The sequence below is a fragment of the Rana temporaria genome, chromosome 1 (assembly GCF_905171775.1).
Source record: "Rana temporaria chromosome 1, aRanTem1.1, whole genome shotgun sequence".
Lineage (NCBI taxonomy): Eukaryota > Metazoa > Chordata > Amphibia > Anura > Ranidae > Rana > Rana temporaria.
Window position 1 is genome coordinate 349,575,349 of NC_053489.1, and position 18,598 is coordinate 349,593,946.

An 18,598-nucleotide genomic window follows, 5' to 3' on the forward strand; every position below is an offset into this window, starting at 1 on the left:
AAACTGGGCGGCTCAGGAGCGAGCATGCATGGCTTCCCCCCATGTGGGCACTCTCTAAAGAGGGGCCTGGAGTGCAACCGGAGGACCCCAAAAAAGGAAGAGGACCGGAGCCGCTCTGTGCAAAACCATTGCAAAGAGCAGGCAAGCATAACCATGCATGTTATTTTAGTTTAAAAAAAAAACCCAAAGGCTTAATGTCACGTTAAACAGGCCACCGGAACTATAAGGATGTTATTGAGAGAAGTCATCTCGTCTAGATGGAACCAATCCTTGTTCAGATCCTCGGCAGCAAGAGCATGCTGGGTTAAGCGCTTTCCAAGACCTCAAATCTGTCACCTTGGGCTGTTAATTTCTGCTTCAGGATTCTTACAGACCACCTCTAAGTAAACTCACCATGGTCCTTTATGGAGAAATCTTCAGCCTCAAATATTTCCTTAGAGGATTCATATGCTATGGAGGGTTAGTCTGTTTCCTTGGACACACACACACACACACACACACACACACACACATATACATATATACATACATATATATATATATACATATACATATACATATATACACATACATATATACACATATACACACATACATATATACATACATATACACACACACATAGATAGATAGATAGATAGATAGATAGATAGATAGATAGATAGATAGATAGATAGATAGATAGATAGATAGATAGGATATTCAATTCTTCAAGTACAGTGGAAAAGATTAAAATTCCTTTTAGGATGCAAAGGTACCGTTGAAGGGGTGAATGAAAAACAGGGTGCTCATTCAGAGCCACAGCTGGTCCATTGCTTCAAAAATTAGTTTGTGGGAAGACCGTCTCCAACTAGAATGCAGTTTTGAGTTGACAAAACTACCATGCCGAAAAGGGTGAACTACTGATGGTTCCAGATCAAAAGGGGAGGCCTTCTAGTGTTGCATCACTTGGTGGCCTGATGTCCCTGGACTCTGCGGCTTGTGCCAAGAACAGTGAATTTGTGGAATATACGCTCCTCCTTGATCAGTTGCAAAAAGGGCAGAACCCAAGATCGCTCACAGCATTGTGGCTAAAGCACATGTGTACAGGAGCAACAAATTGTGTCTGCACACTGAATCGGAGCATCTAGCGCTATCTCACTTGGCCTGCAATGAAAACCAGTTGCGCCAACAGACCTGGACACCATGGCTCACAGGCACAGTGGGGAAAATTTCAGGCGCATGCGAGTCCCACATTAAGCTTAAACGCAGTATATATCACTAAGTCACACATACAGCCATGGGTGCACACATGCAGGGGTAGGTTAAGTTTTGCCATTTACCAGTGTGCTTCATCTGGAGGTGGAGCATAACACAATGATCTACAAATGAACGCAGAGTCCGGAGAGGTACAATTAAGAAAATCCTGATTTTCTCTTGTGGCTATAAAATCACCATAATTTCCTAAAAATAAAGTAACTTTTGTGGGACCAACTATGGAGACCTTATAATGATGTAAAAAAACAAAAAAAACAAAAAAAAAAAACACACAGAAAGAAAATGAGTTGGCTTAGTTATTTATTAATATTATTCAGAAATTCGGCTCTGGCCAGTGTGATTAAATAGAAACGGCTAGTTCTATCAGTGATGGGGCATCCTCAAATCCCACACTCTAGCAGGCACACACACACTATGCTTCTCCGACAAGTCAAAAAACCTGCACTCCTAATATTAGGAGAACAGTGTTATTTTAACCAAAAAACCTCCATCCAAAACTATCCCTTTCTTGGGTGGGGGGTGATGCAGGCTTCCTGTATGTAAAGTTATACTTTGTAGCCCTATGTGAACATCAAGTACACAAAAGCTGCTGCCTCTTCTGGTGGCACATGACTGCCAACGGGGACAGTTGGCAGGCAGCAAAATTAATCACCTGAAAACCTTGCTGACTTGAAAATTCATAATGGGCCTGCAATTGCAAGTATACGTTCATACATTAACAGTCTTCATTACACAACACCCAAATTTAAATAGTTTTGGTTAGAATTAATATATATATATATATATAATAAAAATAAATTGCAAAAGAAGAGGGGTAGTTAATTTGACGGATTCAAGAAATTGTTTGCTAAACCATTTGTACTCCTCAAATTTAGGAGTCAAAGCTTGGACAACAGATGATCTCTAAGTGGTGTAAAAGATTCTACCCTTTTTAGGCCATTTATCCAACAGTTAAACATGAAACATTTTAAAGGACAAGTGAACGGGTTTACAAAAGCAATATTTCCAAGGTTTGTGCATTTGCATTTAAATAAGTGCCCTCCTCCCCTCCACCATTTTTTTTTATAAAAAAAAACCAGGAGTTGGTTTGTTTGCCCAAATACACCAGAGTGTCTTATTCTTTACTTAGATTTTATGTGGGGGCAAAACATGGAGGGGAGGGGGAAGCATGATAAAATGAGAAGTTGCCCTGAAAACAGTCCTACATTGTGGAATGAAAAAAATATATATATATAGCAGTCTCTCATACTAATCCATCATACACACAAAAAGTCAAGTTTAAATTCTATGGTTTATCATTTATACAAATAAAAAGGAAAAACATAAGTTTCCATTCCCTCCCAAAAAAACAAAAAACAAAATTTTTTACTAAAGTCCTTAAACTGCATATATCAAAAAAGTATCTAAACAGATATCCACACAACAGAAAGAGGATTAAAATAAACATTATAAAGGGAAGAGGATTTAGCATTTGACAAACTACTTTTTTGCCAATCCGACACTTCCAATGGCCTTAAATTAAACCTGGTTTACCAGCAAAAAACTGGGGTAATTTCCTGATTACATTGAAACTGAACACAGGGAAAACGTAAGACTGTCCCATTCAGCTTTCCATTTTATTGTTGCAACTTTTTTTTTTTCTATTTTTTTTATTTTTTTTTGCAAAGTCAGTAGACAGGAATAAAGGACAGCCATCGAAACAGCCTGAAAATCAATTCTAGAATAATGCAGCAGTTTACCTAAAACAGAGGCCTGAATAAACCCCACAAAATGTCCTCTAACCCTTCACAAGCTTAAGTCCAGTGAAAACGAAGCAAACTGGATTAGAGCAGAAAGAGTTGTATTCAAATATCCTTCTTCAGATAATGAATGTCATACAAATGGGCTATCCACAGCAACACACTCTGAGGCATACATTTTTTTTCCATAGAGCTATTTAAATAGAACTTTATTTAATGCATTTAACAAATGCTTTTGGTCTGACTGGACCTGTTCTGCTCCAGAATCAGAAGTGAACCTGATCAATTCAGCCATGCGAAGAAAAAAAAATGCCTCCTTAAATTTATAGGGGGGGAAAAAAAATCCAGTTATCTTCCAACTGCATTGTGGAGAACTCGGATGCCTTCTTTTATGTCAGACAGAGTAGTTTTCTTTTTTTATGAAAAAAAAAACAAAAAAAACATTGGGAGCATGTTGGAGGTTATGAAAATCCACGACACTTGCCAGCCAGCCTAAAAATTAACAAAAACAAAAGTGGCTTTTCTTTTTCCTGTGAACTCCCCATTCTAGACCAAAGCACACCCAACACCTTACTTGCAGGTTGCTATCAATGTCTGTAGTAAAAATGTAAAGGAAAGGCGTTGAAACAAGTTCATCCTTCTGTGCGTGGGATGGAGGGAAAGGACAGTATAGGTAAACAGTCCTTTCTTGTCTCATGTTCACTAAATTTATGTTCGTCTTTATTTTTCCCACTCCTGGAGGATGGATTTATTATTTCCACGTAGAGGACTGGGTGATAGAGCGGGAAGGAATCATATCTAGGAGGTATTCCCGTTGGCGATCCACAGCTGCAGACTTATGCACAGCAAGGCCAGGGTTAACAAAGGCCAACGTTCCTCCTAAAATGTAACAGAGCAGAAACTTAGTAAAAAAACAAAACAAAAACTCCATATTTACAGTTACGCCCCACGTGAGCTGGTTAACACTTCTTAGCTATGGTAAACATTTTTTCAAAAACAACCTGCACTGCAACATTAAGGAATAGATTTGTGTAAGATGAATTGAAGAGGAGTCTAGATTCATAATGATATTCAATAGTGGCTTGCCATCCATACACTAGGTCTTCCATCAAAGGTCATTCCACAAGCCCGCACAGATTGCTTACATAGAGAGGGGAGGAAGAGTGTTTTACAAACACCCACAAGGGGGAAAATGGCTGAGAATAATCCATCCTGGTCAAATCGACTTTTTCCCTAAAGAAGTTTGGGCAAAGAAATATCCCCATCAGCGATGAGCTACATACAATCTAACCACACATGGCTAAACATTTTCAGATGTCTGCAAGAGAGATATATAGAGTGTGTGTGAGTGTGTGCGCGTATATTATGGTCGGTCTGATAAAAAAAATTGCCTTGTCTGTAGTTCATCGTAGAAAGCCACTTTATATTGTGATAATGTAACACATATTGGAACGCAAACCTACAGTATTGTCAGATTTAGCCCTTGTCATTTGGCACAAATCCCGCTGCAAGGCTACGCACTCTCCATTTTCATTTCAGTTGCTACATTTTCTTCCAACAATACAGAAACATACTTGCCAAATGTCTTTTGAAAACATTTATATTGTATATGCAAGCATGTAAAAAACACTCAGGTTCCAAATACTGGAAATACTGAATCTCAAGAGTCTAGTGGGCCATTTTATTGACTGGCTGAATACTGCTACAGCCTTCTGTTTGCGTAGGTTTATCACAATGTTTTAGAATAAGACACAAGTGAGGTCTAGTTTCATTATAGATAAAACTCATGATAAATACATATTATAGAAACAAGCTCCTAGTATATGCATCAACCTGAAATGGTTCTTAAAACTTAAAGTGGAACTTTAGTCAGAAAAATTAAGTCATGCCAGATGACTTCAGGATGGCCCTTTTTGCAGGCATACCTATATAAAACATATAAATCCAGGAATACACTCACACCCTGTTCTGCACATGCTCAGTTGCTCCCCATTTTCAGGCACTGTGCTGAATATGTGCAGGCTAATCTGCTGACAGCCTTAAGATTTACTGCTGTTCAGAAGCTATGGGCTTCAGCAAAATGGCAGCCTCTAGTGACCAGAAATAAAATTGAAAACACACACACACACACTGAAAATTGTGGAATGTATGTTCCTTGCTAAAGAACATTATTAAGTTCCTATGGGTAAAGTTCTACTTTAAGTACCTTGGGTACCCACAAGTTAAAATCAAAATCGTGAAATTCAGCTTATTCCAAACTGCCATGTTCCTTGTATGAAATTAATCTGCGTTTACATTTTATGTTAGAGGGCAAGTTTGTGCGACCCCAAACTTGTCACCGGCAAAACTATTTATATCCCCCTTATAGGGCAAGCTCAGCTTTACAGAAAATCTATAAGGTTTACTAGACCCCCTTCAACCCCCCCCCCCCCCCATCTTGCTGTACCCGAGTCCCCACGATACCCCGCTATGACATTAGGTCGCCGCTTCACCGGTCCAGGGATATGAAATCTCCACGGCTTAATCTCCTAAACGTACCCCGTAAAAGTTACGTATAGGAGGTATTCCAATTGGTCGTCGCCTACAAATCAGACTGGTAAAGCAGCAACTCTATCTCTTACAGCGGGACGGGGGGGGGGGGTGTTCCAGTGTAAGGGAGAAGAAGAAAGAAGGGTAACCTTAGTTACATGAGGGATCTACAAATGTATTGCCTATCTAAAGAGTAATTTCGGGGTTTTGTTTAAAACAGGAATTGAAAAAGCGCTTTATATTTATACAGAGGTCACTGGAAAGGTCATAACATTCACATCTTTATTCAAGTTTATCAAATCTTAAATGGGTTGTAAAGGTTAGTTTTTTTTTATTTCCTAAATGGGTTCCTTTAAGCTAGTGCATTGTTGGTGCACTTATTTTTTTTTTTTTTCCCTTTGTCTGAATTTCTCACTTCCTGTTCCTCCTCAGTAAGCTTGCCCCCATCATCTGGCTGGGGGTTTCTCAGCCAGAACAGCTTACTGAGGAGGAACAGGAAGGGAGAAATTCAGATAAAAAAAAATAACATTTAGAAGGGAAATTGAAGGAAAAGGTAAGTGAACCAACAATGCACTAGCTTAAAAGGAACCTATTTAGAAAATAAAACAAACCTTTACAACCCCTTTAACTTAAACGCCCACCGTCTCATTACCATAATCAGAAGTCCTTATGCGTGTCCAGAAAACCTCATAAATATCACCTACCTGTCCCATATTGCAAACAGATCCCTGGGAAGGTCTGTTTTTAGCAATAAAATTTGAAGGAAAAAAAAAACTATGAAAAAAACACAAAACGCTGCATGACATGTTTAGGCAACTTTGTTGCAGCAACAAAGCTGCTTGTTTGCTTACCCCTGTGCATCTCCACTGATTGTTTCTTTGATTGTTGTGTCGCTATGACTCGCTGACCAGTAGTTTGCCCTATAGAAGACAATTATACCCATTTGATGCAGTTATTAAAAAAAACTAAAAAATGAGGAATAAAGATATACAAATAAAAAAAATCACTTATTTTGCTGAAATATGACAGAACAAGTTGACTCGCTTGTGTCTCCCACTGCTGTTCCTTTCCAGGAAAATAAATCTGTCCACAGGACAATGCGAGAAACTTTATAAAAACATTTATATGCATTTCAGACCTCATGAATAGCGATGTCCGAATCTAGAACTGTTCTGGTCAATAATGACCAGACTATGCACAAAAATGTTCTTTGGTCAGACAATTATACAGGAGACCAAGAGTTCTAGAATTTCTCCCAAACGGTTAGATGTATTGGGAGAGAGAAAGTTTAGGTTTTAAATGTGTTTCACCAAGGAATAGGAGACAAGCAATATGAAGAGAGAAAAGTTTAAAGGTGGCTAGTAGAAAAAGAAAATGCTACAATCCTAATTTAAAAAAGCATGAACCTGTCATGTGAATTACCAAATATGTTCACTACACTTCTACAGAACGGTCAGTACTAAGCATAAACTTGTCATACAGGATTCTCACCTGCATTCATTGAGGTCTTTTTCCAGTTTCCAGGTGCCAGATTGGTTTTGTTCAGAGGACGCTCTCCGGGTTTAATCAGTCTGTTGGCAATGGTGGCTGCATTGGGCAGCTTGGTCGAAGATGGGAACGTATGCAGGACACCTCGTGTGGTCCCCGACAATCCACGGGATATTGGTGTAGGGCTCTTTAAAAAAAGAAGGAGTTAGAAAAAAAATATACATCACTCAATGTTATGCAAACCAAATATTTTCAATTATCTACTTACTTATGCCATGTACACACACGATCCGAAAAATTGGACAACAGATCGTTTTTTTTGCATGCTAGTCGCATATCGAACATGAAGAGCTTACCAAAGTTACGAAAATTCTCGTACGACAGAATAACAAAAATGGGATGTGATGTGTTGTAGTTTATTTGTTTTTTTGGACGACAACTTGTACAGATTAAAACGAAAATCGTACGAGAATAATTTTCATGCATGTCCGATCGGATGAACTGTCGTGATCACCTCTCGATGGCTTTGTATTAATAATCCGATGATTGTACGAAAAATACCGCTTTCAATGCGATCGTACGATAATTTTCAGATCATGTGTATGGGCCATTAAAAAGATGTATTTATAAATACTGAATACATTTCACAACATCGTTACAAATGCATACTCTTACTTGTTTCAGAGTGTGATGCTGCATAGAATGCTCCGTCTTGATCTGTGCAGGGGAAGAGCTCTGCTGCAGTATCCTTTGTTCAATCTCTTGCTCCTGTTGCAGAGCTTTAACAAAGGCAGCTTTCAGTCGGTTGGTATGCTCAGCTTTCAGTGACTTCTTTTGGTTAGAGGTCATGCACACGTCACACATGATGGTCCCATTCTTCTCCTGCCTCCAGCGGCTGGTGAAGTCAGTCTTGCATTGGGCACAACTATAAGGCTCATGAGAGGGGGGCTGTGGAACAGTCTTACCTGGATAGGGTAAGAGTAGAAAAACTTTATGAGTTGCACAGGCAGTTTTAAAAAAAAAAATAGAATATTTGACTTGCTGTAAAATCCCTTTCCTTGGAGAACATTACAGAACACAGGATGAGTATTCAGGTACATTGAGTTGATTGGACACTAGCAATATAGGGGGGAGGACAGAGTATAACAACTCCCACTCTTAGCATGCCTCTGTTAGCAAACAGTATAAGAATAGAGGGAAGAAACAGTTATCCTGTATAAAAAGGAAAAAAAGAGGGGAGAAGAGAGGAGGTCGGAAATCTGATTTTCTTACAGTGTAACTAAAGGATATAGAGTAAGCAAGGGCTAGAACTCCTGTCGGTTTTCGCTCTATTATTTGTGTCCCATTGGGGAAAATTTCCTGTCACTTCCTGTCCCATAGCCCCAAAATGAAGCGAGAGGAAATCTCTCCAAAGTGAAGGAATGTTAGGTTATTTTAAAAAGTAGTGTGGGTTGTTTTCTCTCAGAATCATACTTATTTAGGTGGATGCAGCATCTCCCCTTGCCAGCTCCAAGACTGAGAACCAAACACACTGACGGATTGCTCTTTTCTCATGGCTCAGAGTAGAGTCACCATTGTCAGCTCTGTCACCTCCTCGCTCACTGGAGCTGTGAAGGGGGTGGGGCTCAGGCTTTTAGCAGCTCACTGAGGGGCCAACCTGGGTGACGGTCGAGGCATGTGGTCGGATCCAGACTTCATTATCGCAATCTTGCCTGAGCCTGGACCGGGCTCTGTGACATAGGCCGACAGCAGGCTTCAGCCCGCTATCTGCTAAAAATGGGTCACAGGAGTGCAGAACAAACTTTAGCTTAACTTCCCCCTTTAAGGCCAAATTGAAGTTTTGGATTGACGCAAGCGTGTTAAAGTTCGTGCAAAGTTGTTTTAACCGTCTTTGATCCCCTCTGTGCCTCCACAAGAAATAGAGGGGTAATGGAATTATCAGGACAGAAAGGCGCAGAGAAAAAACAAACATTGTCAAATTCTTATACTCCACACTGGACGTTAAAATAACATTATAATCACGCTAGTAGCTTTGCAGTGTCGTTTAGCAAAAGCATTTTCCGCGTCAGATTTTTATTTTTTTCCTATGGATCAAAAACATTAAAAACATGCTGGTGAGCAATGTTTTTGAGCGTTTAGCGACATTTATCGTTTTTTTATGGTCATAAAAACTGCTCCTGAATGCAAACTTAGGGCGTTTAACCAGCCCATAAACGAAACTCTTGATAAACCGCCATGTGTGCATGGACACATAGGATAACAGAGGGGAGTTTATGGGCTGTAAAAAAATAAAACACAAATACTCCCAAAACAGCCATTTGAGCTTCAGTATACATGGTAGCGGCCGAATAGCACCGCGAAATTGGCAGTAAAGCGCTGCTAAAAATAGCGGCGCTTTACCGCTGACACTGCTCCCGCCAAAGTGTGAAAGAGGCTTTAAGGATAGGAGAGTTTAATTTTGCTTTAAAGTTGTCGGCAGATCGGCCTATACAAACTTGGCAGTGCCTAAAAATGGAGAGCAACTGAGCATGTGCAGAGCAAGACAGTGTATTACCGGATTTTAAATAGTATAGGTACTTTAATGTTTTATATAGCTTTACCTGTAAAAGGGGCCAGCTTGAAGTACTCTAGCAGGACTTCATTTTCTGACTAAAGTTCCTATAACAAGGCTTACCTGTAGGTAAGGAGAATATCTCCTAAACCTGCACGGTTTAGGAGATATTCCCCTCGCAATGCGCCGCGGCGCATGCGCAGGGGGGATCTATGGCGAAAGGACCGGCAGCCGCCGGACCTTGCCGAGTTTTAAATCTCCCGCGCACGGGAGTGACTTCATCGCCGCTCCAGCCAATCACATCACTGGAGCGGCGATACCCGGAAGACACGCCGAGGCAAGATGAAATCTCGCTGGGCATGGACCAGGTAAGTGCTACACACCTCGTTCCGATGTAGGTATTTCATAATGAGCCAATATGCGGTGCATATTAGCTCATTATGACTTTTGCCTTACAGGAGAAAAAATAAATAAAAAAATTTCATCCGGGTTTACAACCGCTTTAAGGCAAAATGTACCTCTCCAACAAGCAGTGAGTGACAAGTTCTCAAAGCTCAATATTATAGTATTCAGGTGGACAAATGCTTCTTTATATTATGCAACCTATAAAGTTAAGCTCACCTTGCGACTCCAAAAGATTTTGCACTACTTCCTCAAGTCCCACCAGATAAATAAACTCATTATTGGCTGCACTTGGTAGAAAATTGAGTTCTGGGGTGGGGGGTTTAGGTGGGGGAATCTCCAGCAAGGTCTTCTCCAACTGCTTCCGTAAGGCAAGCTTGGCAGCTGCTTGTCGACTAGCAGGGGAGTCGTTTGTATTGGCGGATGAGAGGCTGGTAGCGCTTCCTGCTGTTCCAGCTGAACCCTTTAAAGTATTTTGGGATGCCTGAAAAAAAAAAAAGGTTCACAAAATTATAGGGGGAAATGCTCCTGAGGATATACAAGCCAACAGTATTGATAAAATCAGGGATTCTTAAGAGAAGTTATACTGGTATCCAATTGGACAGACGACTAGGATTTAAACAGCCTGGGAGGGTATAGGGACCTATTGGGCAATCGCCTGGGGGATTGCAACCACAAAAAGCTGAACCAAATCCTACGATCCTTTACAGCCAAGGACGCTGCAATCTTTCAGTTGCACATGTGATCGGCCATTTGATGGCTTGACAGCTCGGTTAAGAGCACAAGCAACTGTGACCAATATCATTCACGGCATGCCTTGAATGTATCCGTTTGTGAAACCGTTCAATTGAGTTTAGTTCCGATTTAAAGCAGAACTATATCTACTAATTTAAAGCGGAGTTCCACCCTAAAGTGGAACTTCCGCTCATCGGATTCCTCCCCACCTCCGGTGTGACAATTGGCACCTTTTGGGGGGGGGGGGGGGAGATCACCCGTCTTTGACCGGTATCCTCTCCCACTTCCGGAAGACAGGCTGAGACGTTGCAGTGACGTCACCGTGGGGCTCCCTCCTCCTCCTCCCCTGGCTAATAGGATAGAGGAGCAGGGCCTCGCACATGTGCAGTAGGGTTCCTGCCATGAAGCCAAAAAGCTACACTGCCGGGTTCCCTTAACCGCAATGGCGGCGGCAGCACCCGACAGCTGATGGAAACATCAGCTGCGGTGCCGACATCGGGGGACTGCAGGACAGGTAAGTGTCCATTTATTAAAAGCCAGCAGCTGCTGGCATTTAATTGTTTTCTTTCCCCGGACCTCAGCTTTAAGTTTCCTCAAAACAATTACATTCAAAGGCATGCCTTGAAAAAGTTACAGCTACTAGTGTGCTTAGATTAGCACTCAACCAAACTGAGCTGTCAATCCATCAAATGGTTGGTGTCATAGTTGTGCAGCACCGTGGCAACCACAGATCTAATGGAGGCAAATATGGCAGTTTTTTGGCTGTAAAGGATATGAAGGTTTAATTCCACTATTGGAACACTTATAAAAAAATTTTTTTTTGCATATTTCTATATCTACGCACACACAATTTTGGTTCGCTTCAAAACCAGGACAGTTTTAATGCTTCATTCCACTGATTTTCTCCCCATACCATGATAATATTGGCAAATGGTAGTGACAAAAATTTAGACCAACCGGTCCCCTCCTTAATCAGAGATCACATGACATGCATCACCGGCTGCTGCAAGATCCCATAAAGTTTCCTCTGTCAAGGTATTTTGTAGCGTTTTCCATTTATGAGTTTTAGGAAGCAAGGCAGCCAGGGATAGCCAGAGCATGTGTTCAAGTATTTAACCATTGCTACGATAATTGGCAGGATTACTTCCAACGCTTCACATCTGTTGAACTATGAAGATGCACAAACACTGCTTTGGTACAGTAACTTGCATCTCAGTTAAAAGGAGAAGTTCACGTTTTGTGACTTGTGAATTTGAGCGATCGCAATGGCTCGAATTCGCAGCAGTGTGAAACCAGCCTAAGTAATTACTTAATGCAGGGCTTGATGAGCTTGCGTGCAGAAGCAAACGCATACGTGAGTAGCGCCCGTAAAGGAAATCGGTGTTCAAACCACACATGAGGTATCGATGCGATCGGTAGAGCGAGAGCAGCAATTCTAGCCCTAGACCTCCTCTAACTCAAAACATGCAACCTGTAGAGTTTTTTTAAACGCCTATGGAGATTTTAAAAAGGTAAACGTTTGTTGCCATTCCATGAGCGGACGCAATTTCGAAGCGTAACATGTTGGGTATCAATTTACTCGGCGTAATATCTTTCACAATATAAAAAAAAAAAAATTGGGCTAACTTTACTTTTTTTTTTAAATAAGACACGTGTATTTGCCCGGAGATGGGATACCCCAGCTGTGCCGCCCTAGGTCACGAATTCTAGTCACAAATGCGATCTGGCGCCCCGGGTTTGTCGAACCCTGACTTAATGGGTTATAGGCCACCTTCAGGTGTTGACACTGGTAAACCCAATTAAAAGGAAGTTCACTCCCTATATAACCCCTCCTCCTTCCAGGAGCACATCAGTTTTTGTAGCAAAGCAATATACTTCTTAAATCCCAAAAAATAGTGGAGTGTCCCGTTTTATCGTACATCATGGGACACAGAGCCTTAAAGCGGAGTTTCCATTAAAAAAAAATATTTTTTTTTCATTATTGTGCATATTAGACCTAAAAAAAAAAAAAAAAAATATATGTTTTTACTCACCAGGAAATGCCTGTTGCTATGTGGTCCCAAGAAATGTGCCTTCGGAATCACCGCGGTTTCTGACGTCAACTACCTCGGCGCCTCAGCACAACAATGCTCCTGGTAAATGTGTGTAATTTCCCAGAATGCCGTGCGCTACCAATAGGGCTAGAGAATGGGGCGGGGCGGGCGGTCCATGATGACTCAGACTTCCAGGAAGTAACTACTTGTGGGCTTCACAATGCCCACAAGCAAGATGAGAGCCTTCGGGAATGATTTTTTAAAAGTATCCTTTGACAAAAACTCTGTGGAGCTGTGGCAGATTTTGAAATAGTAAGTGTACTTAGTTTTAAGATTAAAACATATCATGAAAGGACATACTGTTAAAAATTGCTCAGTGTGGTTGGAACCCTGCTTTAAGTAAGGGGGAGGGACAAAACGTGTTGATGAAACTTCCGGTTTGCGGCAAACCAGTGACGCAATTTCCTGCCTCTGTGAAAAGCACGCTATACGAGCGCCGATGGCAGAAGTGCTTTCTGAAAGGATGTTTTTGCCATACATTCTGTAAGTAGCGCCTTGATGCGCTTGTCTCAGATGCCCAGCGGTACTTCACTATATTTGCCTTTCTTTGTCGGTGGAATGCAATATCCCTCCTGCCATCAAGTATTTGAGAAACCCATCTGAGGAACCTTGACATTTAGAGAGATTGTTTCATGCCTACATGATCCCAGACTGAGAATCTGCCATTTCTGGTGAGTGGGGTCGCCGAAGGGGGATTGATGTATCCTTTCGTGGGAACTTTGGACTCATTGAAGATCGATAATTATTCAACTTCATCAAGTGTTGTAGCACATATATTGTGTTGCTCTCTTGCACTTATATTGCCGTTTTTCACATTTTGTATCATCTATGGGCACTTATTTATAGTTCCACATTTATTTATTATGTTACCATCTAGTTGCCAGCGCTGCTCCATATTCGTTTATCACATTTTAAAGTTTTAGCACTTTTTGCGCAGCAGCTGCAGCGGTTATTTGCACTTTATTCACTTCAGCGCCAGTTTTTGTATTATAAGGGAATATGTTGTATCGGTTCAAAAGGCTGTTTTTTGTAACACAGACTAAACCAAAAAGTTTAAGTCCCAGGGATTCAAGGGAGGTTTGACAGGCGGATTAAGTCTGTGTCACCCCTTGTATAAAGCCCCGGACTAAAGAATGAGTAGCAAGTGGTCTTTGAAATAAGACCGATAAAGCCGAGACTTGGCCTTTAATAGTACTTAAGGCCAATTTAATTTCTACCCCTATTTGTAGAAAGGCAATAATTCTGCCTATGATATTGTTAGATTGAATACTGACAGGCAATCCCGTAACCTGAAAGTTCAGGCCTTTAGAGCCAGACTTACTGCCCGAATCTCTAGGATATTGATGGGCAAGCTTCTTTCGGTTCTTGACCACGGTCATTGGACAGTTGTCATTTCTAGTACTGCTCCCCAGCCTGAAAGGCTGGCATCCGTCGTTACCACTTTCCAGATGACTGGTCTGAAAGATTTTCCTTTCAGCCGATTCTGAGTTAGTAACCACCAAGTGAGGCTTTGGGCCACTCGTGGACAGCCGCATTGGCAAGTCTAAAGCTTGAATTGTTTTGTTCCAAGCAGACAGGATAGTGTTTTGCAACAGTCTTGAATGGAACTGGGCATGGGGAACTGCTCCAAATGAAGCCACCATGGTTCCTAGCAACCTCATGCTGAGGAGAATAGAGGGATTGCCATTTGACCTGACTCTCGGCACCAGCTCTCTTAGGGAGTTGACCTTTGCTTGAGGCAAGAACACCCTTTCCTGGGCTGTGATCAGACCCAAGTACTCCAGCCTTTTTAGCTGTATTAAGGAAGATTTCTCTAGGTTGAGAATCCAACCCAAACTCTTCAGATAGTTGGTTGTAGTGTGTATGTTTTGCTCCAAAGAGTTACCGATTGATTTAAAATAGATAGCCCAGGTACGCTACGACTGTTCTGCCCTGTGCCATTAACCTGGCTAGAGGTGGGGCCAGCACTTTGGTGAACACCCGGGGTGCTGTGGCTAGCCCGAAGGGCAGGGCTACAAAATGGAACCGCAGAAACTTTTGATGAGCAGGAAATATAGGGACATGCAGATATGCATCCCTGATGTCGCCAGACGTTCTCTTCCTAGGAGGATAGAAAACTACCGACCCGATTGTCTCCATTTGGTTTTGGTACCATGAAAAGATTTGAATAAAACCCCAGACCTTGCTCTTTTGTGGGGAACAGTATGATCACCACTTGAGATATTAATTGGTCTAGTGCCTGAAACAGTTTCCTCTCTGGATCTTTGGGAACGCTTGATCTCAGGAAACAAGACAGTGGAAAGTCCCGAAATTCCAGCTTGTACCCCAGCGTTAGCGTGGAGCTGACCCATCTGTCTTGAATTTCCTTTTTCCAGACTTCTGAAAATAGCAGAAGTCTTCCCCCCCCCCCCCACCTTGGTGAGAGGGGTTTGCGTCTTCATGATGAGGCTTTAGGATTCTGTTTTGCAGATTTCCTACCCCAGAGATTATTTTGAGCCTGGGTCTGACCCTTTCTCAAGAGTCAGATGGCAGAGGCCGTCGCCACTGCTTGGTAGGTGGAAGCCCCTGGCGCAGGGGAAAGGGCCAGTTTAAATGAAGGGTTTATAATTTTTGACTGGTAAAAGTACTTTTCCCACTAGAAATTGCCTTGATATATTTATCCAAATCTTCTCCAAATAGTCGTTCCCCATGAAAGGGGAACCCAGTTCGGTTTTTACATGGTGCTTCAGCTGACCAATATTTCAACCACAGGATTCTAAGCATAAGCACAAGGCGATGCCTGGTGAATGGAATCTAATGGCATAGATGGCAAAACACAATGCCCTAGGTAGCTCAGCCAAATACCAAGCTTGTTGTGTAGGAAGCTCTAAGGGCCAGCTTAAATTGGTCCTTTAGGGATTGGCAGATGCCCATCACGGCGACTGTGGGCTGAGTAATGGCACCTGCTATGGAAAAGGCCGATTTTAGAAGGGATTCCAACGCATCTGTTGGATCCTTAAGCATCTGTGTATTGTCTACAGGACAAGTTATTATTCACATTGGAAATCGCAGTGTGAATTGCTGGTACATTCCATTTTTTGGAAAAGTTCTCCTCCAGGGGATAGCAAATTGAAATCCTATAAAGGAGGGAGTAAATGCTTAGCCGGATGATCCCATTCAGCAAATATAAGCTGTTCTAGTAATGCATGTGCTGTAAACACATGCAAAGGATGGGAAGGTTTTAAAGAGCCTAAAGAAGAGCGAGTTTTCATTAAACTGTTAAAGGCAGCATGAAAGTGGAACAAACCATTTCCTTTTTTTAACCACTTAAGGACCCGCTCACGTGTATATATACGTCGGCACTTTAAAGATGGATATCTCGGTAACGGCAGCAGCTGCTGCACAAGCGAGATATCCATCTTTCCTGTAAGGTGTCCTGTTAACAATAACGGTGGTCTCCACGGCGGATTCGCCACAAAATCACCATTATCGGTGGCGGGAGTGGGGGCCCTCTCCCACTGCTCTCCCGCGCCCTCCAGGCAAGGATGACAGCGTGGAAATACAGCTTGAGATCCCAATGCCTGGTGGTGAAACCTTTTCTTTTTTGGCTTTTGTAGTGTCTCTTTTGGCAGGCATAGTCCCAAGTACAAAAACAGAGGCGCTATACACATTGCACTAAAATCGCTGAAAATAGTCATGACGTTTAAAGCCGCTATAAAGTTCAGCCTAGTGCTGGAAAAAGAGTGTCCTTCCTGAGTCAGGAATGCCAGTTTTGCAACCCATACGTGTCCCACAGCTCATGTGTCCCTGTGTGCAGGCAGTTAGTCTCTCCTCTGCCGACGAGGAAGAAACAGACAGTTGTAATTTATCTGCATTGGCCTGGGTGTGTCCTCGTCGTGGACATTCATGGCACCTGCGTTTAGGCCCCACCCCCTCTGAAAAAATTCCGACCCTTTTTTATTTAAAAATTCTTCCCGCGCCTGGGCTTTGGGAGCAGAGACTCCTGCTGTGAGGCCCAGACATGGACAGCCAGCCAGTAACAAACTTATCAGGACCTCAGCGTCCCCCCACTGCTGGGGGGCGAGGGGGTATGTAAGGGGGGTGCAGCGCTGCTGTCCTCCTTACTCTCTGGTCCCATCAGGGAGGGGGGGTTTGCAGATCCCCTTTACCTTGCAAAAATCTTTCATCCACACGCTGTGCAGCCAGACATGGTCTGAGCTATCAGTGAAGACAACAGAATAAGGTATGTGCATAGACTCCATCTAGTGGAGATTTTAGGGCATGACATTTTTTCCCCCCATTAATGGAAGAAATATAGATGTTTTTAATACACACGTTTCTTCCCTTACCTTATCCTCGCCGCAAGATTTTGCTGAATTAACAGACAATCCAACCTTCACAGCGGGCTGCGTTTAGCAAACCTTCAAGGACTGGGTCCCCTAAAAAACGGGGTTCCAACTGCCTTGGGCAATGTATAAGCACCCCATCAGGAAGCTTTAGGTAAGCTAACAAGACCCAAGCACTGGGTTCCTGGGGTCCAGCCCTTCAAAGAGGCATTACAAGAAAACCTTGCGCTACTGATACGAGGTCCCAGGTACCATCCACTTAAGCCTCACTGGCACTTTTGGATGGATCTGGCTTCTTTTTATGGAGGAATTTAAATCCAAACTGGATCCCTCCTGGAGCTCCTCAGAGCACTTCTTCACTCGTGACCAACACCTTAGACTCTAGCAAAAAAACTGATGTGCTCCTCGAAGGAGGAGGGGGTTATATAGGGAGTGAACTTCCTTTAATTGGGTTTACCAGTGTCAACACATGAAGGTGGCCTATAACCCATTACTTGTCAAGGGTATTTCCCCAATGGGGTTTTTGGGCAGCTCAATTAATGGATTGTAGACAACGTATGTAAAAAGGACGTTTTTATTGCTAGATGACAAATACACGGGGGATATTCAAAGAGGATAGGAGTTACAAAGGTACAAAATTGGTAAAATTCCCATACATATAAATAAATGACAAAAAACAACTGTCGAACAGCTTGACATGTGTATATACAAGCATAACAATTCCTAACGCGTGTCGACCTTTATACAGGTCTTCTTCAGAGGTTTTGTTGTAACTGGAAAACATTTACAAAAATTATTAGATGCTTCTACAGACATCTTACCTGCCATATCCCCATAATTTGAAAGGGGAAAGGACAGGGGAAAGAAGAAAACAAACTACTTTTATAAGAAAGATTAACAAATATTACCAAGTCAATATTTATGGTTAGGAATGAAACAATCTGCACTGAACTCATCCATCAAAGTAACCAGAGCCCCAAAAGGATCCACAGGCTGGTGTCCCGACCTCTCGACACCCCAAAACCAGGTCACCCCACCCCCCCCCCCACTGGATGGTCACGTGCAACTTACAAGGAGTCACCGAATATGGGTAGCACACCTGATATTAGGATCAGACACCTGCAGCAAAGCATTAAAACATATAATTAATTATTTTTCTTTATTATAAATATATGGTTAAATTAGGGCTGTCATAGAAGTCCTCTTATACGAATACTACAAATGATTTTATTTCATGTAGTCCAAAAGGATACATCAATACATAAATCACAGGGAATATATGAATATAGGTTTGCATTTTTAATGAATATAATTATTTTGATTAGGTTTCTTTAAAAATGTTAAAAAAAATAATATATATTTTTTTTTTTATTTAGGTGTTGGTTCAAGATTTAGTTTTTAAATATAATGTGTGAGGTGAAAAGGGAAAAGAACTAAGGAAAAGAATGAATGAGTGAATATATATTCAGATAGCAATAG

The 18,598-nt window shown here is 41.9% G+C and overlaps 1 protein-coding gene across 5 annotated transcripts in view; it reads right to left on the minus strand.

Annotated features, from left to right (window-relative positions):
• Positions 1-1,540: 1,540 nt before the first annotated feature.
• GATAD2A (GATA zinc finger domain containing 2A) overlaps positions 1,541-18,598 on the minus strand; it is a 111,795-nt gene continuing 94,737 nt past the window's right edge. For 4 of the 5 annotated variants that reach the window (XM_040320586.1, XM_040320614.1, XM_040320594.1 and 1 more), the window contains 5 exons: positions 10,186-10,450; positions 7,689-7,978; positions 7,017-7,200; positions 6,377-6,445; positions 3,734-3,875 (listed from right to left, as the gene is read on the minus strand). In XM_040320586.1, the coding sequence (XP_040176520.1) occupies positions 3,748-3,875; positions 6,377-6,445; positions 7,017-7,200; positions 7,689-7,978; positions 10,186-10,450 (936 nt within the window). In that variant the 3' untranslated portion in view covers positions 3,734-3,747. Of the gene's footprint in view, positions 3,876-6,376; positions 6,446-7,016; positions 7,201-7,688; positions 7,979-10,185; positions 10,451-18,598 lie in introns of all 5 variants that reach the window. The other variant, XM_040320581.1, reaches the window with a different exon arrangement.